At 38.6% G+C, this 21,338-nt stretch overlaps 1 protein-coding gene across 1 annotated transcript in view; it reads left to right on the top strand.

Annotated features, from left to right (window-relative positions):
- Positions 1 to 21,338, top strand: part of usp2b (ubiquitin specific peptidase 2b) — a 60,949-nt gene that overhangs the window by 6,454 nt on the left and 33,157 nt on the right. The window contains exon 2 of the mRNA XM_051893811.1: positions 99 to 663. Coding sequence (XP_051749771.1) covers positions 145 to 663 — 519 coding nt within the window. The 5' untranslated portion in view covers positions 99 to 144. The remainder of the gene's footprint in view (positions 1 to 98; positions 664 to 21,338) is intronic.

Raw genomic sequence — 21,338 nt, 5'->3', positions numbered from 1 at the left:
AATGTTGCACATGTTCTCTGGTATAAAAAGCATTAGTCTGATTGGGGTTAGTCTTCTTTAACTTTGTTTCTAGCAGACTGTGTTTGTCTTTGTGACAGTTTGGCTCTCTCCACCTTGGGGCTGATTTCTCTTCACATCTTGATCATGTCTCCAGTCTACTCACCCCCCAAATACACGACTGGCTCCACCCTCTTAAGCCCATACAGTTCCTATGACCCCTGCGATCCCACCCTGGGATATATTGTCCGAGGTCAACCCCAGCTTTCCAGGTATGCTCCTTCCACCTCCCGCTACCTGAACCCCAGCCCTTGCCTCGCCCGAGGCGTCCCGTTCTTTCCTCAGGAGCCTGAACGTGGGCAAGCTGCACCCCATTCTGAGTCCCACGTTGGCCGCCGGAGTGAAAGCTACAGTAGGATGCAGGTTAAAGGTCAGATTCCCCGAATTAATTGGCAAAGGGGCCGTTCACCTACAAGGACTGGACATATCTGCACATCTCCCCTATCAAGGCAACGTAGGTCGGTCAGTCAGTCAGACCTGATGCGGGAGCTCGCCACACTGGAGATCTGTGACCAAGGAGCAGTGGAGAGAGGAGTGTACACAGTCAAAGAGAGCATGATCAGGGGACGGACAGATTACTCAGGGCCTTTCTACTGGAGCTCAGAGGTGAGTTTGATTATTTTGTACACTGACAATAAACATTTAAATACTGGGTTCAACACAACTTAAGCTCAATCGACAGCATTTGTGGCATAATGTAGATTACCACAAAAAATACTTTTGACTTGCTTGGCAGCCAGTCCTGACTTGCATGGAAAAAAAAGGATGGCAAGTTAATGATATCTTGATTAACTTTTATTATTACCAGTGCTCAAAGTGTGCCGGTACGCACTTACATATTTTAATCTTTACCGTATCCTCACTTTTTCTTGCGCACCGGCATTTCTCACATGTTGCCGGTACTTTGCCACTCAGAGTCAAAGCGTCAGCGCAAGCAGGGTCGCTAACGGGGCAAAAGGTGGTGACGACACAGCCGCCACCCCCCTGCAAACCGAGAAGGAACCCCCTGGAACACGATTTCAACCAAGGGGGCCCAGCAACAACCTGCACCGGGAGTAGTAAAAAAAAATAATATTGATTGATTGATTCCTGTCTGTGTATTCTGTCAATATACACTAAGCCATTTTTTATGGTTCTGTGAGCATTGGATTGTTCACTTTGAAGATAATTTTGTAAAAGCTCTTACATTAACTTTTTCAGTAACATGTATGATATTTGAACTGTAAAGCTGTTTAAATCATTTGGCGTGGGCAATTCTGGTCTTGGAGGGCCACTGTCTTGCAGAGTTTAGCTCCATCTCAGATCAAACACATCTACTGTGGTTATAGAGTCCAGGACCGAACTTGCCAACCCCTGGTTTATGTTGTTGCATTTTCTTGGTGACAAAGTTGTACAATTAGATATAACTTTAGACAGAAAAGTTCAATCAGCAATTTCTAACAGTAAAATCATGTCAGCATTTATATGGTGTATGTCTTGTGGTTATACTGTTGAAACAAACAGTATTTTAATGTCTATGGATTATAACAGCCTCACTGTAACTAAGATTTTTTTGCTTTATTTTTATAAAGAAAATGAGGGAGGACTGGAAATTAATTTTTTTTTTGTCATGAGCAGCATTATGCCTCAAATAGTTTCGATTGAGCTTAAATTGTATTCATATTCCTTTGATCATCTTTACTGTCAGTATATTACTATCATCTCAGTTCAGAAGTACTTTGTGCCATGATATTGATTTAATTCTAGACCACATTTGGATTACTGATATCATATAAAGTATGAGCTTGTAGGCTGACACTCTCACACCTTCACTTCACACACCTTCACTGCAAGCACACTTGAGAATAAATTAGAACAATCAACACCACAGTGCCCTAAGTCTGTGTAATAGTACATAGATGTAAGCACACAAATACAAACATTGGTCCTTATGAGTTATACACTTAAGTGATTTTTATCACTGTCAGTTGTTGTGATAAAATGGATATTACATTTTTAATAAAATATTAAATTGATTTCTTATGCTACAATAGGTATTATGTTACAGTGATGCATCATGACTAGAATAAAGAAGTTTGGTCTGACAAAGTGAAGCACAGCTCTAATTACTGACACCACTATTAGCCCTGTAATACTCAGATTTACTCACTAGAGTGCGCTGTTTGTTTCTAATTAAAGGTGCTGTGATTAGTGCTGTATTTAGAGGGGAACAGCAATAAGTATCTTTGGTAATAGGTAAGATATGAAAAAAAATATGCACATGCATTGTAGTACATAAATGTGAAAAAAAAAAACGATGGAAAGTACATGAACGATTGGTTTCATTTAATTTTTTTATCAAAAAAGTAAGAAACTCTTAATGATGTACACTTGAGTATTTTCTTTAAACACATGCAAAAGTTATTTATATTTTCATGCCCTCAAGAAAAGACTTAAAAGGTGTACTAAGTTTTATTTTTTTTCTGCAGGCTGTTACTGGCTGTTACAAATATTCACATTTTTAAACATAAGCATATGCAATTATATTAGACTGGATTTGTTATGGCCATACAACAAACCATACAATAACTAATCCTTGATCAGGTCTTATAGACACTGGCCTACCATAAATATCTTCAGATTACAACTGGATTTGAGGTAACAACTGGTTCTGAGATTATTCATTTATCATTCATTTATCTTTTCAAACATTGTGCCACAATGATTGCTCTCAGAGTGGGCCAGAGGTCTGTACAGTGCTGAATATAATAACTTGTTCACACTAGCAAATCTGTATATCAGCACAATTTTATGTGGTTAGCTTGGACTTTGTCATTGTCAGGCCTATAGCATATTGTCAGCCAAATCAGGGTGTTATAAAAATGTGCAGTACCAGGTGCAGTTCTGCTGAACTCTGACTTAAGCTTATTTTCATTCCTGTTCTCCTCTGGTCATAACATAACTAGATGCTTTAAAAGTTAATATCACCATTTTTTTTTTTTTTACACATTTTTCAAACATCAATAGATTTCAGTGTGCCAGAATGTATTGTTTTTTTTTTTTTGTTTCTCTTCTTCATTTCATTCACATGGTCTTGTGGTCTTGGGAGAGGCTGTAAAAGAGATTGAGCGGTATCTTTATGACCTGTCTTAATCCTCATATGTTGGCATTAAAGGTTTGCTGCCTGCCGTGTGTGTTTAGGTTACATAAGTCTCTACAAACGGGTTCAAAGTTATTGTAAGGATAAGCAGAGAACTGATGTACTTGTACAAAGTGATACAGCTCAGCATAATCTTATCAATTTAGTTTATTATTAAGCTATATTATTTTGTATTATCTTTTAAGAGTCATTATTTCATCATTTTACATTTACATTTAATCATTTAGCTGACACTTTTATCCAAAGCAACTTACAAATGAGAACAATAGAAGCAATCAAACCAACAATAGTGCAACAATGTGCAAGTGCTGTGACTAGTCCCAGTTAGTCTAGCACAATGCATGTAGCAAACTTTTTTTTTTTAAAAACAAAAAAATCAACAGATATATAGAATAGTAAGTGTTAGTATTAATGAGTAAAGTGCTGACGAAAAACATGCGTCTTCAGCCGTTTCTTGAAAATGGCTAAAGACTCAGCAGCTCGGGTTGAGTTAGGCAGGTTATTCCACCAGCTTGGAACAGTCAAGGTAAAGGTCAGTGAAAGTGATGTTGTGCCTCTTTGGGATGGCACCACAAGGTGCCGTTCACTTGCAGAATGGAAGTTCTAGAGGGCACATAGGTCTGAATTAGTGAGTTTAGGTATAGGGGTGCAGAGCCAGTGGTTGTTCTTGAGGCAAACATCAGTGCCTTGAATTTGATACAAGCAGCAATTGGCAACCTGTACAAATTTATGAAGAGAGGTGTGACGTGCACTCTCTTCGGCTCATTAAAGACCACTCTTGCTGCAGCATTGTGGATCAGTTGCAGAGGTTTGACAGTGCATGCTGGAAGACCTGCGAAGAGAGCATTACCAATAGTCCAGTCTGGTTTTATTGTTAGTTAGTCCTAAATTTTTTTAAGATATCTACTGCAGATCTGAATGTTCTCTTTCTTAAGGCACCCACACACTACAAGATAATTGGGCCAATTCTGCCCTTCCGACAATCCTTGGCAAAGTCACGATTATCTTGATTAGATGATCTTATTAGATTTTCCTGTAGTGTGATTAGTGTGTTAAGAGTTATTGAATCTACTTGGAAGAACGTCTGGGCCACACTGATCTCAAATCATAAATATCCAACATGTTGAATATTTACGATTAGAAATCCTGTTGCGTGTGGAGAACCCCGAGGACCAACGCGCACACTCTGTACTGTAGATTATCATGTGGAACAAAACGGTACCCAATCAGTCGCCTCTAAAATGAGTTGGAGTTCTTTCAAAAGCCCCCTGCCAGTTGCGGTGGGCAAAGAGAAATGTTTGTGTGTTGTGTTGCCAAATGAAAATGTTGTAATAAATGCAAAACCAAACATATCTCAATATCAGAGCTCTTTTCTACCTTAAATTCTATTGCACGACATAAGCAAAACCCCTCCTATGGACAGTGTTTTGCAGAGCGCAAGCTCCGTGCAACTCAGTATGAAGGGCAAGAACGTTCCCGTGCTTCAAGCCATGAACCAATCTCCTGCCCAGTCTATGTTGAACAGCGTGTTCCCGCCAACTGGTGCACTGCCTCTGCCACAACTGTCTCTGCTCCACATTCAGATAGCCCTTCATCACAGGCGCTTTCTGAAATTCACTTTCGAAGGAGTCATATCAGTTCAAAGTCCTGCCATTTGGGCAGGCTTTGGCTCCCTGCACGTTCAGAAAGTGCATAAATGCGGTGTTTGCCCCCTTGGATTTGCATTTTGAAGATTCAGACCATTTTCTATGCGTTCCATGGAGAGGTGGAAGGTGGGGAGAATGTGTGTACTGGTACATGTGCCACGATACGTTGTCTCCCTGGTTCGACAGGACCATTCCGCTGAGGAGAGACCTCCTGCCTCAGGCGTGGTGTCCCCCCCATCTGGCATCCCAGGCCGGAGCTATGGGATTTGCGTGTGTGTCAGATCAGCACAACGTGAGGCCGGTAGATGTTTCGCAGATAGTGCTGAACACAATAGCGGAGGCAAGAGCTCCTTCAACTATGTGGTTGTATGCTCTCAAGTGGAAAGTGTTCTCAGCTTGGTGTGCAGCCAAGAACGAGAGACACATGTTCCATACCAGTGATCCTGGCTTTATTGCAGGACCGGCTAGAAGCTCGCCTTCTACATTGAAAGTATATGTGACAGCTATAGCTTCCTTTCATACCACTACTGAGTGGTATTTCAGTTGGCAAGCACGCTCTAATAACAGGCTTTCTGCAGGGCACGAGGTGATTGAATCCTCCCTGCCCTCGTTTGATGCCAGCCTAGGACTTTCTTTAGTACTCAACGCTGTCAAGCCCGCCCTTCGAACTGCTTGAAAGTGCTCTCGCTTAAGACAGCGCTGCTGCTCGCACTAGCATGTGGGAAACGAGTAGGAGATATGCAACTCTCTCTGTTAATAGTGCTTGTATGGAGTTCGGGATGAATGACTGTATGGTGAGGCTTACGCCTAGGCACGGTTATACGCCCAAAATGCTCTCAACTCTGTTCAGAGCACAGGTTATAACACTTCAAGAATTTAATTCTCCCAACCCAGCCGTGGAGGAAGAATCATGTCAATGCCTGCTGTGCCCTGTTCACATGTTGCGTGCTTTTGTGGACAGAACTGGCTCCTTTTGCTTGTTGGAGCAGCTATTTATCTGCTATGGGGCCGCTAAGAAATGCTATCCGGTGTCAAAGCAAAGGCTTTCGCACTGGATAGTGGAAGCCATCTGCTTGGCTTATACTTCTCAGGAGGCAGACTGCCCTATAGGTGTTCACATCCACTCCACTAGGAGCTTGGCTTCATCTTGGGCTTGGTCAAAAGGAATGTCTATTCAGGACATTTGCTTAGAAGCGGGATAGTCTTCACAGAATACTTCAGCTGGATTCTATAACCTCGAAATCCCTTCTTTTGCACCGCATGTTTTGTCTGCACAACAGGAGTTTAATGAGCTGAAATTTTGGATAACTGAGAACAAACAACAATCATCTCGTGCCTCGCTTGGTGTATAACTGCGTTGAGCGGTGCTGAAGGCGTCAGCGCCGTCTTGGCCATCTGCCAACGGCCTGGTGGAGTATTTCAGCTAGGTCTGGTCAGTAATCTGGAGAAGGCATGGCAGTTTCTTACTGCTCATACTCACCTGAGTCATGAGCTATGTATATATTCACTCCTGTTCAGCTATTTCTATTAGATTTGATGTAGTGTTTTAGTGCTTTGTTTTTACACGGCAGGGATTTTATACGTTCCCCAATGTGTTAGCTTTTGACGCAATGCTGAGAGACTGACCTTGAAAGGGAATGTCTTGGGTTACTCACGTAACCATGGTTCCCTGAAAGAAGGAAAAAGAAACACTGCATAAGATGCCGTGCAAAAACCTTTAAATATGCTATCGTTCAGTCAAAAGATTCAAAGACAGTAGCATTCAGAGCAGACTTATATAGCGGCGCAGACTTATATTATTTCTGCGCTTAAGTACCATTGGCTTTCACTAAGAGAATGAAACCACAATGTAAAAAGTGGAAATGTGCAGTTATCTCAAGTATTTATCTATTTGTAACTGACCTGACCCATATAACACTTGATGATCTAACGTTAGTCAGATTATAGTAGTCAGTAGGGCTGTGATGTTGGCAATCAACTGGCGGTTTTGTGGTGTTTAGTATGGGGGTTCATCGTTCTATATCTGTATTAATGCGCTGTTCACCGTTCATGCGAAGCACAGACACATTCAGGAGCATAGAAACTTCTTGTCAATGCTATCACATGATATTTATTAATAAAATTGTTTTAATACCGTAAAGCTAAAAAGCTACAACGAAGTCGAATGTAGCCTATCTGTTCTATTAATGCACTACCTTCTTTGAAACATAAAAAGACATCGGAGATCGTGCTGCACACACACAAACATTCAGGAGCACAGAAACTTCTTGTTGACGCAATCAACATGATAGTTATTGTCGAAGCAATTAACGTGATGTAGTTATTTAGTATAGCTTTGATAGAATACTGAAAAGTTAAAAAGGTACAATAAAGTGGTAATGTATCTGTTTTGATGTAATTAAACATGCAGCTCGCTCTCTCTCTCTCTCTGTCACTAGTTCAATTAAGTAAATGTGTCTGATTTAAAGCATGCAGAATGCTAGATCCATTGCCGAAAAAACAAAACAAAAACACATTGTATGGTTTCTTTGCCATGCTGTTCATTCAAATCGTGCAATCGTTTTTCTAGGAAAATGAGCAGCCCTCTCTCGTCTTTAATGTCTTCATATTTTTCCCGATATTCCAAAGCAACTAACAGTTATAGTGAAAGTTTGAAAGAGCAATCTTATTTTCTGCAAGAGCAAGACATTTATATTTGATGTTGCATTGCCTGGGAAAGTGAAATTGAATTGCCGGCGTATGTGAAATGCGCTATAGCCAATACAAATATAGCTACTTGAGTTCCTTGCCTTGCCTAATGAATACAAACTGAAGACTAAAAAACAAGAGAAAAGATATTTCTGAAGTCTATGAAAAAATTGTAAAATTCACTAATAAACACTTATATAGACAGATCTCAAGACAGAATACAAAGCCGACATATGCCTTAATCCAAATGCATGGACTCATGTAATCCTCATTTGGCAAGAATCAAAATGTTTCCCTATTCGCCAAATAACATTTAGCTTATAAACTGTTATTTATTTTGCAAACAAAGCTTTGTACTTAACTCGTGTCCCAATATCCACGCAAGCTGACCTTTTTTTTTCCATACTGCCACTGGTGATGTAAGTTGATGACATTATTGCTATCACTAATTAAATAATAATCAAATGATATGTCAGTAGATAGATTTATTCACATTAAAAAATATAATTTTAATGCCACTGTAAAAAGAAAATATCCTGTTAAATTTACAGTAAAAAAAAAAAAAAAAAAGGAATTTACCATAATGAATACGGTGAAAAATACAGCTGTTGCAGAGATGGAATATGTGTTTAACTATTTGTAATGTATGGCTTTAAAGTCATGCCACTGAGTTGCAGAGGTGATCCATTTAGAATTTTGTTTTTGATGCAGCTTCTGAAGAAAATGTTGTCAGACTGCAACTCAAGGTCTATGACATTAGATTCTGTGTGTGTGTGTGTTTAACCATATTTTGGGGAAAAATTTGTACTTAGAAGTGAGCTAAACCTGACAATACCTCCTTTTGGGGACATCCTTGTTTGTAAAAACAGCATAAAAATAAAGTAAATACAGATTTGTTTGCTTTTTAAAATGCAGAGAGTTTTTGATTAGGGTATGGGTTAGGGTTAGGACGGTCATAGTATTTATAACTAGCTGCATATAGAGACAATCTATGCAATGTCTGCAATTTAATTTGTGTGTGTGTGTGTGTATACACGCGCGTATGTGTGTGTGTGTGTGTGTCTGTTATAGAGACAAAGGTGGAGTGCAAGAGATAAATGTTAAATAAGTTCTTAATTAGAACATCATAGTTCAGTCATTGGGACAGTCTCATACTGATGCCACTCCTTTCACTCTCCCACGTCAAGTCAAAGCATGTGGTAGGTTCAGGTTCAGGTTCAGGATGTGTTAGGTACATATTTCTAGACATACATACACACACATAATAGACGTAAGATACACTCCCATACGAACTAAGAAACGCTCAGCAATACGCCTGTGGTTTGTGATTGAAATTGGGAACACATACTCTGTCCTGCATTCCAAATCACATACGAATCACCTCCCGGGATCTGTGCCGATCTCTCACTATGACAACCAAACATGTCTGCACAAGTCACCAGAATGAGTCAACTCTTCTTGTGAGCTTCATAAAAGGACTGCTAGTGACTGGGAATATTACGTTGCCTGGGTATCGCTATGTGAATTTGCAGCTTCCTGCGTGGCAGGAACATTGATCTTTGTCCTGTCTTAAATCAAGAACATATCATGCCTGGGTTATGTTTCAATCCAAAATCAAAAGAAATAATTAGGAACTGTATTACACAAAAACAACATAAAGCCTACATTTAGGACCACCAAGATGCTAATGTATTTTTTTCATGACAATTAAGTGTTCCCCCTTTTTTATTTGTAATTGCAATGGTAGTGTTTTTTTTTTCTAACTATATTACAAGAATAATGAGAAATTACCATTGAAAACAGTAGGTATTGCAACTAATCAACAAAAAAAATAATAATCAATAATAATGGTCCAATAGTAATATTTGTGTTAACTAGTATTTTTTTTTTTTTTAATTCAGCAAGGACGCATTAAATTGTGACAGTAAAAACTTAATAAAAATATAAAATAATTCTGTTTCAAATATATGCTGTTCTTTTGACATTTCTATTCATCAAAAAACGTATTACTGTTTCCAAAAAAGCTCAGCTGTTTTCAACATTGATAATAATAAGAAATGTTTCCTGAGCAGCAAATCAGCATATTAGAATGATTTCTGAAGGATCATGTAACACTGAAGACTGGAGTAATGATGCAGCTTTGCCATCACATGAATAAATTACAACTGAAAATATATTCAAATAGAAAACAGTTATTTAAATTGTAATATTTCATAACATTACCTTTTTTAATGTATTTATGAAATTAAGGCTTGGTGAGTGAGACTTTTTTAAAAATCTTACTGTCTGCGCTAAAAATCTGTGACTTTAATATGAACTCAAACATTTCTCATCAAATCCTGACAAGACCAGTTCTAACATTTATTTGATAGCTCTAGCTCTATATGCCAACAATTGTTTCAGTAAAACATCTGCGATAGAGTTGATACTTAAAATATTACTGAGTTCCATTATGTCTACTAAGCACTGAGGAGAGCTATTAAATTTTCCTCTGGCTTTTTTCTGCTATTAATAATTGGCTCTAGACTAGACTGTTTTACTGCTTTTGATGTTTAATGAAAATGTTCCAAGTTTCGCAGAATGCTTGTTGCACAGAACTCATGTTAAACACAAAGTCAATGACCCATTACTTCCTCTAAACCCTTTTTTTACCTACAGAAATGTACTATACTTAGAAGCCTTACTTTCCAAAATGTGACAGCTGAAAGCTCTACACAATATAATTTACTTGACTCAGCTCCCTGTGGCATGGAAGTCATTTTGTCAGCTCCATTATTAGTAGAGCAGAGGACATAATATAAGTAAAGGCTTTTGTCATAAGGTTTTTATTAGTGAAGGACTGAAAATTTGCGCACTTACAATTTAAAAGATTGTAAAGCAGTAAAGATCATGCTTATTACTCATGGCCCAGATAAGATGGTTTATTGCCAGAAAGAGCAACTTTGTACTTTCATCTAAATTAGTGTCAAGGCCGTTTGGCTTATTTTGGCCCACAGCAAGAGCAGGTCTAGGGCCAGCTGTGTATTTGGTTGGGAATAAGCCATTTGAAGTGACAGTACAAGACTTCCCCTGATAAATTCCAGAGACAATGAGACTTCATACAGGCTGCACAGGTTGAGGAAAGCCATGGCTTGAATCACGTAGGCTTACTACAAATAAAGCCCCACTTACAGTTCTACAAAATGCAACAGCCTAAATGTCTAGAATTAGATTTAATGATCATGTGCATCTCCATGCTTGACAATTTTTCGCCACATGACTTTATAGGCACAGTATAGAATTAAATTTTAAATTCAGCATAAAATGTAAACCAATTACCATTTGGGTTCCAAAAACTCCAAAAACCTCAGCAGGATGCCTTCAAGGGAATCAGAACAGTCAATGCTGTCAGATTTATTTCATTTTGAGATAATCTGAAGATCCAGAGATTCTGTGATGAGGAGTTCATCTCATTCCACACAATCCAGTAGCTTTCTGTACTCTCTGGCTTGCGCTATAGAACATTCCTGCCAGATTCTTGACATGCCATGTGTCTGGATGATGTAAGTTAAGAGCATGTGTGTACATGGCTCATCATTTGATCATCTGGTTGTATGTGTTGAGCAACAACTCAGTTAAACCTTCTCCTTTTGTGTGGTGTATAAAGAATCTTTAAAAAAAAAACCTCCCATTTGTTTGGCAGCATACCTGAAAATATTTAAATATGTACCTGATTAGAATTACAACTTTATATAATTCAAAGTATAATGTTAGAAGATTTACTGTAATTGCTGTAATAGAATCATAAAAAAAATAAATAAATAAATAAAAATCGCTCAGTAGACCACATTTCTAGGGATGCACCATATATTGGTACTATAGCTATTATCGGGCAATATTAGAGTTTTAAAGTATTGGTTCACTAATGTTAGTAAATATTTTTGCACAAGAACATTTTGTGTCATTCTGATCCTCTGTCAGAAACATTCCGTTTTAATGCTGTCTCCTTTAAGACTTGTCAGCAAACTGCCACTGTTACGATTGGCTAATATTGCTCTAGGAAAGCCATCAATGGCCCCTTCTATAGAGTGGTGTCAGAACCCAGAAGACTAATTCGCCACTGGTTCCTTCGAGATTTTCCTATGGGATTTTATAATGGGGGGTTTCAATTTATGTGTAAAATAAAGGCTGTAGTAAACATTATTTGACTATACTATAAGATCGCTTGGGATGTGAGTGTGTGCAGTGTACGTCAAGGTATTGTCAAGTTATGTTTACCACAGGCTTTATTTTACTCATAAATTGAAAAACCCAATTATAAAACCCCATGGAAAAATCTCAAAGGAACCATCATTGAATTAGACTTACAGGTTCTGAAATCATACCTGCACCACTCTATTGCCCCTCTATCAAATCATCATGTACAAAGCATTGTGTGGAAGTACTTACTTATGCTTTGCGATGTGGCTACAGTACAGTTGGCACTACTTCTTCTTTCAATAAAATTTTCTCTGCAATTGATTATACAACAATTTGCAGTGGAACGATTCAAAGTATCATATAGTGTATTGCAGAACACTCTATCAACCACCTGGCAAAGCCCTGACAACTGCATAACAATGTTCTAGCAAGCACCCAGAACATTCTAGCATCTTGGTGATGACCTTCACATAAGTAAGCATGCTTCAAAAAAATATATAAAATCATCACATTTTACAATGCACTTTCTAAAACTGTTTCACAGAATTCTGCATGAACCTTGTAATGGATTACGCCAAAATACTTTGGTGATTAAACATAATGTCTGCTTTTATGTCACCAGTTATCTTTTGACTTCTATCATAACATATAATTTTATGGGGAAACCACCCATGACATATGACTCTCTAAGCTGATGATATCGTAAAAGATATGTATGCAAGTATCCACCTCCCGGCTCCAAGCCACACTTAGTGCACAGTGAGGTGCTTTAGTTTGCCACTGCATAGAGCTCTACCTCTCCAGAGGTAACAAACAGCTAATGGCACAGGATTAATTAGCCCCCTTGAGTAAACACTTCCATTGAATCAGCACAGAAGTGGCTTAAGGATTGAAGGAGTATCCTACAATTCTTTTCTTTGAAAAAAAAAAAACAGCTGATATCTATCCAGAGTATCTAAATATCTTTGTAATGATTGCCTTAATGTATGATGGCTTATTTTATTAGAGTACATTTTTATCACCTTCTTGATTTGTAATAATATATACAGACCTGATTTTCTAGGAACCTCAGACTTGGTTATACAACTAACCTGCCAACTAAGCCATCTCTGATTGCTCTGATAACATCAACATTTGACCTGTTTCTAACCTATTGTCTCTATCCCAAGCAGCTCTGTCTCTGTTGCCATTTCAGATTAATGATGTGGATAATTTGCCCCTATTTTCAGTCCTCACAGCAGCATGCTCATGACTATAGGGCAGATTCAGGTAAAGGTCAGGGAAACACTGATTAGAAGTCATGATTTAACCATAGGTGGGATATACTTTTTACTTACATTATGGTGTAACACACTCCCAGCACACACTGTGGTTGGCATGGTGATGAAAAAATGTCTGGAGGGAACTAGAGGAAACATCAGAGACATGGGACAGAAAAGTAGCAACAAAAGCCGTTGCCAGAGTTACCTAAGAAAACAGTTGTGCATGCACGTGCTTCTTTTTACATGTGAGCCTTTGAGTCTTTTTCAGTATTTGGGCTTTGAGTCTATTTGCGTTCCCATAGCAAATACAAGGGTACACAATGTCTCTGCCTGTCTCAGTGTCCACTGTCACACATATACTCACCATTCTCTGTAATCCCTCTTATAACTCCAGCTGTCACTGAAAAACCTTTGATCCTCATGAAAACACTGTTTGCATACAATGTGAAAAGTAATTTGCACAGTCATGTCTCAGTTGAAATGTCTATTCTACATATAAAAATACATATAAATACAGACAGTTGCAGTTTAATCACTCTGAGAAAACAAACATTGGTTATTACCAGACCCAAACAAAATCAATTTGAAAAAAGCTTTTGTAGATTTCAATAGAATCGGGATGCCTGTCATTTAACAAACTTCTATGCATCCCCAGCCCCTTACATGTTTAAATATCACATATTTTTTGCATTTTTCAATAATTACAAATAAGACTACAGTACTCTCTGCCCCATTTAACCATATGTCAGTCCATTCTGGAAAATTATGCAGATTTTCCCTGAAAATCAATGGAGAAAAATGCCCCACAGATTCTGCCTGGGCTTGTGTCACACCCTCTTTACATAACTAATAACTATCGGCTTTGTGGCTAAATATAACAAAGAATGACTAACAATAAAGTTTCTGTTTAAAGCTCAACCCCTTTCTAGTAAAATTCCATGACTGACTATTACACACCTCTAACATGACACGGTTTATATTTCACAAGACAGTAGAGCCTCGAACATTAATTAATGCACAGATGGGTAACAGCATCATAATATGGCATATTTTGCAATTGAATGCATTTTACAGACATAAATGAGAATGATCAAATTACTGGGCAGAATTACTAACAATAAAAGGCAAGAGCCACTACATTTATGGTTATTAATAATCTGTGACTATATATAGCTATATATTTATACAACAGTTCTTTCTGGTTCTCGAATCTGATTGGCTGATAGCCGTGTGATATTTTAGTGATAACAGCACTCCTACCTTTTCACCGTTTGTATCACTCCGTTGTATCACTCGAGTTTTTTAGGCGAGAATGTAGTTGTTTAGACATGAATTATGTGACTTATATTTAATCCTAGTGCCTCCAGGCCGTCAACGGCCATTCAGTGGTCGTATAACCACCGAGAACAGCTTCATCTTGGCCAGTGCTTCTGGGATTTTGCCGCTGGCTCTTATAGTGGTTAAACATGAGATACCAATTCATTTTCGGTACATAAAATGGGCAATCTTTGGTCTTATTAATCTATTACTTGTTCCAGAGCAAGTCGAATTGTGCTACGTTCAATTTGATAATCTAATATTAAGGCTTTATACCTTGGTCTGTTTAAATACTCGATTCTGATTGGCTGGAAGGTGTGCAGTAAAACCGTTTAATGCACAGGTAGTTCCAGTCAGTTTGATTACAGATCGAAATTAATCCACCACTATAAACACTGGTAACCATAGTAACACAGTTACACTTGCAAAACAGAGTGAGAGACATATATGAAAACGTTTATTTAGGTAGGCTAAATGGATGATTTTTGCATATCGTTTAATTTGTACGGTGAATATGGCAATTTTGAGAAATAGGCCCAGGCACAAGACGAAATAGAAGACTTGGAGAAGACGTTGAATGACAAAAAGCGGCACAAAGAATTAACACCGGCAGAGCTAGATAAGATGGAAGACGACAAAGATGAGGTCAATACGAAAAGACAACTAAATGGGCAGTTAACACTTTCAGTGACTTTTTGCGCCAAAGACAGAACAATTGTGATGTCGAGACCTACTATGCTTCTCTTTTAAATGAGACATTGCGGGAGTTTTATGCCTCTGTTCAGTCTACCGCTGGACGCGAATACAGTGTTGCAAGTTTGATGTGTCTCAGAGCAGGTATTAACCATCACATTACAAAATACAACATCATAAGTGATAAAGACTTCAAGTCAAGCAATGCCGTCTTTAATAAATCAGTTTTAAAGCACTACAGGAAAAATGGAAAAGACACCAGCGTTCATCATCCACGTATTACTGAGTCTGACTTGGAGAAAATTAGAAATGCACCTGCACTCTCCCCTTTCACACCCACAGGACTTGTAAGAAAAGTTTGGTTTGACATACAGCTGTGTTTTGCACAGAGGGGAAGAGAAGGAAACCGTAACCTATCAAAAGAGTCTTTCGTTCTCCGGCAAGACGAGAATGGGAAAGAGTTCCTGACCCTGGCGCATAACCCAGAGACAAAAAACCACAAGGATCCCACCTCATCGGATAGAGAAAATTTACGAGGATTTATGTTTGCGAGCCTCGGCGACCCACTTTGTCCCGTGGACAGCTTTAAAAAATATCTGTCAAAGTGTCCAGAAAATGCCGGAGCATCCCTCTGTGCAAACTCGAGAGCACCGAAGTGTGGTTCACCAGGGAGCCGATGGGGCTCAACTACCTTGGCAATATGCTAAAAAATATTTGTGAAGAGGTTGATAATAGATATTTCGTTTTTGCCCATGAATTTAAACTGTGTTCATATTATTTTCCAAATCTAAATTGTATACTTTAAATTCTTGTTGTTCAGGTGGAAGGTATCTCACAAATGTACACAAACCATAGTTTGCGGAGCACTGCCGTTGGACGACTCTCTGATGCAGGACTAGAAAGTCGCCAGATCATGTCAGTGACAGGCCACTGATGCAAGGCGAGTTTGTGGTCATATTGGGCCCCATCTTTGTCAGAGAGGAGGGCATGGAGTGACATACTGACATCTAGAACCTCAACAAGCAAAGCGAAACATAATTTCACCTCCAAGCCTAAACCTGACCCTTTTCCATGTCTAATTTCACGATAAATGGAAATGTTGAGTTTAACATCAATTAGTAGGCTATAATGATGAGTAAAACAATCCCCAAACGAAATTTCCAACTGTTTGATTTTTTTTGTTTTCATTTAATTTAATGCATTTCAATAAATGTAATGTGTCTTTATATTTATAGTAAACTGTGGTTAGAGACGCCGGTTTTATTTCACACTCTACATAATTCATTTAAATAAATGATATGATTAGTTCAAATAAAGATTGCCTTGTCACTGTCAGTGTTGCCTGTCATTCGTAAATAATTTTAATAAATCCATTAAAGAATCATTAAGTTAGCCTATGTTAGCTATATGCTTAAGCAACGAGGGGACTTCAGACTGTAGACTTTAAAGAAGAGACGCACACAGTGCAGGTAACTCGCGCACGCATCTCTCTCTCTCTCTCGCTGATCTTTCTCTTTCAGTTCTCTGTCTCTCTCTTTTAATAATGAATTTAAATAAATGTGATAATTCATTAAAATAAAAGCAATCCGATGGCTCTACTTTATTTAAAGCGGACGGAGTGCTAGAACTAACGAGCCGTAACTTAAGAAAATAACCGTCATTTTAAAACATTACACTGTAAACATCAGTTACAGCTTTAACTTGTTTTTAACTTGGCAAATAACCAAGGTACAAGCAGGATAATCCACGGCTAGCCATGCATTAAAGGATTTTAATGCACAACGTGCATTAAAATCCTTTAATGCATGGCTAGCCGTGGATTATCCCTTACTTAATGCATGGACAGCCGTGGATTATCCCTTACATATTTACTTCCTCTAGAAAGCATAGCATATCGGGTATAACTAGACGGGAAATATCAGGCGAAGACTCTTCTCCGCTCTTCAAATACATAAAACATTAGCCTTTATAGATATAGTGTTTCTTGAGAAAAGAAAACGCTTTACATTTTTTTTCAAACATCAGCTCTTTATTTACCTTTGCATTGCAAAGAAGCAGAGATCTCCAAACCGCATGCGGCACTGCATTCACGATAGTGGTGGGGCGGATTTATGAGGTTTGACTGACAGTTTGAGGATCCAATGGAGTTACTAGGTTTTGTCACAAGCTCTTTAAAATCCTTTTCATTCGTTAAATATTTGTAAAACCCACATACAGGCGTAAAGGGTGACCTATATCATTGTTTGTTTGTTTTTGTTTTTTTAATAAAATAAAACAAAAAATAGGAAATATACAGATAAGAGGTTTACCATTTATTTTATTTATTTTTTGACATTTGGTAATTATCCACGGCACACTTGACAACAGTCACGGGCACACTATTGCTTTACGTTTGACTGAACTGTACAATTGTGTTTTTTTGTTGTTCAATAAACATTATTTTATATAAATATGTTGTATTTGGTATTGAGAAAGGGTCCATCAGTGCGTAATATGGATTGAGTGAAAGTTACATTAATACGCCATTAGATGGCGGCAAAACTTTACAGGTGAATGAGTCAGTTGCTGTGTTCGAAATCGCCTCCTATACCCTCATTCACTATTCCCTACATTAGTCCACTAATATAGTCCACTTGAAGGAGTGAATGAAACGAGTGAGTGAATTCGGACACTGAGTGCACCGGAAGGGCTGCCGATTTCGCATAGTTTGTGCTACTGTTTAATAATCTTTTGAAATGTAGCAAACTGGCAGCTCCAGTAGTAATGAATATTTATGTTGAACTAGCATGTTCAAACCTTTTAAACGATTTAATGATTAATTAAAAAGGAATTTATACCTGTATGATAATGCTGGACCAGCGCGGTTTGGAAAATGAATGGATGATTGATTCAGCTGCGGGCACCATCTCCTGGCGAGACGCGGGAATTCATTCAGCGCGCGATTCTTACAGTGCATTATGGGTATTCTCTAGCCGTTGAGCGTGCATCGGTTGTACACTCGTTATTGCGGTGCAATGTGGGATTAAATGAGTGCACTCAACATCGTCCACTATAGTTTCGGACACCACTACAAATGGCTGTCCCCTCAAATAGTGCCCTATTTAAGGGTATAGGGGGCGATTTCGGACACAGCCAAGTGAGTCGCAAGAGACTTTTGAATTGAAAGGAACTTCTGCAAAGGATGTTGTTTTAGCACAGTATGTTATGGGAAATTCCCATAGCTGTAAAAAGGACAAATACAAGATCGCTTTCTTCAGCGGACATTCAAACGGACTTTTAAAACGAATATAATATTATGGACATCGACTTGAAGAATGAATGTTATGCAGTATATCAGACACAGGTAATGGCCTACTCGCTCAGGCGATCTCTCTCTCTCTCTCTCTCTCTCTCTCTCTCTCTCTCTCTCAAATACTGTACAAAAATCAATGAATTTTAAATTTGGAGGGACTCAACATTCCTTCGTTACAAGTTCTAAAGTGACGTTTTAGAATTAGTAACAGAGGCTTGGTCAAACTGTCAACTTGAGATTTGAATCCGTGGCGGAAGGAAGTAGTGCTGCACAAAAGAGAGTTTTAAAGACACTGCGTTGTTGTTTTTATTTGTTTATTTTGTGCCGTCTAACTGTTGTATAAAGGCAATATCACACTCGTAGCCGTGCGATATGGCTGTATATCAGCACGCTGTGATTACCTACGGCCGAATCACAGCCGTGCTGATATACAGCCATATCGCACGGCTACGAGTGTGATATTGCTCATATATATATACAGGTGCTGGTCATATAATTAGAATATCATCAAAAAGTTGATTTATTTCACTAATTCCATTCAAAAAGTAAAACTTGTATATTATATTCATTCATCACACACAGACTGATATATTTCAAATGTTAATTTCTTTTAATTTTGATGATTATAACTGACAACTAAGGAAAATCCCAAATTCAGTATCTCAGAAAATTAGAATATTGTGAAAAGGTTCAATATTAAAGACACCTGGTGCCACACTCTAATCAGCTAATTTACTCAAAACACCTGCAAAGGCCTTTAAATGGTCTCTCAGTCTAGTTCTGTAGGCTACACAATCATGGGGAAGACTGCTGACTTGACAGTTGTCCAAAAGACGACCATTGACACCTTGCACAAGGAGGGCAAGACACAAAAGGTCATTGCAAAAGAGGCTGGCTGTTCACAGAGCTCTGTGTCCAAGCACATTAATAGAGAGGCGAAGGGAAGGAAAAGATGTGGTAGAAAAAAAGTGTATAAGCAATAGGGATAACCGCACCCTGGAGAGGATTGTGAAACAAAACCCATTCAAAAATGTGGGGGAGATTCACAAAGAGTGGACTGCAGCTGGAGTCAGTGCTTCAAGAACCACTACGCACAGACGTATGCAAGACATGGGTTTCAGCTGTCGCATTCCTTGTATCAAGCCACTCTGGAACAACAGACAGCGTCAGAAGCGTCTCGCCTGGGCTAAAGACAAAAAGGACTGGACTGCTGCTGAGTGGTCCAAAGTTATGTTCTCTGATGAAAGTAAATTTTGCATTTCCTTTGGAAATCAGGGTCCCAGAGTCTGGAGGAAGAGAGGAGAGGCACACAATCCACGTTGCTTGAGGTCCAGTGTAAAGTTTCCACAGTCAGTGATGGTTTGGGGTGCCATGTCATCTGCTGGTGTTGGTCCACTGTGTTTTCTGAGGTCCAAGGTCAACGCAGCCGTATACCAGGAAGTTTTAGAGCACTTCATGCTTCCTGCTGCTGACCAACTTTATGGAGATGCAGATTTCATTTTCCAACAGGACTTGGCACCTGCACACAGTGCCAAAGCTACCAATACCTGGTTTAAGGACCATGGTATTCCTGTTCTTAATTGGCCAGCAAACTTGCCTGACCTTAACCCCATAGAAAATCTATGGGGTATTGTGAAGAGGAAGATGCGATATGCCAGACCCAACAATGCAGAAGAGCTGAAGGCCACTATCAGAGCAACCTGGGCTCTTATAACACCTGAGCAGTGCCACAGACTGATCGACTCCATGCCACGCCACATTGCTGCAGTAATTCAGGCAAAAGGAGCCCCAACTAAGTATTGAGTGCTGTACATGCTCATACTTTTCATGTTCATACTTTTCAGTTGGCCAAGATTTCTAAAAATCCTTTCTTTGTATTGGTCTTAAGTAATATTCTAATTTTCTGAGATACTGAATTTGGGATTTTCCTTAGTTGTCAGTTATAATCATCAAAATTAAAAGAAATAAACATTTGAAATATATCAGTCTGTGTGTAATGAATGAATATAATATACAAGTTTCTCTTTTTGAATGGAATTAGTGAAATAAATCAACTTTTTGATGATATTCTAATTATATGACCAGCACCTGTATATATATATATATATATATTAGGGCTGTCAATAGATTAAAATTTTTAATCACGATTAATCGCGCACCCTTTTGTGTGATTAATCGCGATGTTTCAGAATTCACAGTGTATTCACAGCTTGTTTACATTTTAGACAAGTCAAGTGCTATACTGAACAGGACCACATGGAGAAAAAAACCCTAAACCAACCACCTTGACCTGCATATATACTAAAGTACACAGCAAAATACACAGGAGAGATCAAAACATTATCCTGAATGTGTGTGAAAACAACGTGAATGTACTGAAATGTGTCTGTGCATAAATACAGTGTGCCATCAGTGCGTCGAGAGTGCTCATACATGATTTGTTTGCGCATCAATATAACAGACTCACACGTGCTTAATGTACGACTCCTATACGTCACCGCAATTGTCTTTACTTTGATTGCAATCCTCATCCATCAAAACTTTACTAGCGAGACGCTGGTTTGCTTTATCCAGCCGAGAAACATAGTTTGCATATCATCTGGCCATACAGCAGTGGGATGTTTTAACGTTCCGTTCAGAAAGGAACAGTGCGATGTGGGAGGGCTTGCGTTCTTCAGATGCAATGACAGAATATGACAGAGAGTTTGTGTTTTAAAGCAAAACAGACACTGGAATGAATAAGTCTCTATTCACCCTGCCATCTCTGATGTAGCCTAATCAGTATGGACTTTTAAGATCATCTAAAAAGATCATCTCATCTGCGTGACGTAAATTATGTTTCTGTCAGGATCACTATCGTCAAATATGATTGATAATGCATAGAGTTTGTATTGGTGGTATGGTTCTGTTCTGGGCAAGAACTCCCTGCGCATCTATGCAGCCTAGCATGGATAAGCAGCAATAATCTCTATAGGGTAAACAGAACAGAACCAACATATGCAGATATAATTAATGTCAATAATTTAACATGTACACATATTTCAAGAATTAGTCTGATTCAGGGG

This window comes from Ctenopharyngodon idella, chromosome 5 (genome assembly GCF_019924925.1).
Source record: "Ctenopharyngodon idella isolate HZGC_01 chromosome 5, HZGC01, whole genome shotgun sequence".
In the NCBI taxonomy this organism is placed as follows: domain Eukaryota; kingdom Metazoa; phylum Chordata; class Actinopteri; order Cypriniformes; family Xenocyprididae; genus Ctenopharyngodon; species Ctenopharyngodon idella.
The sequence above is the reverse complement of the archived record's forward strand: the minus strand, read 5'-3'. Positions and strand labels throughout refer to the sequence as shown.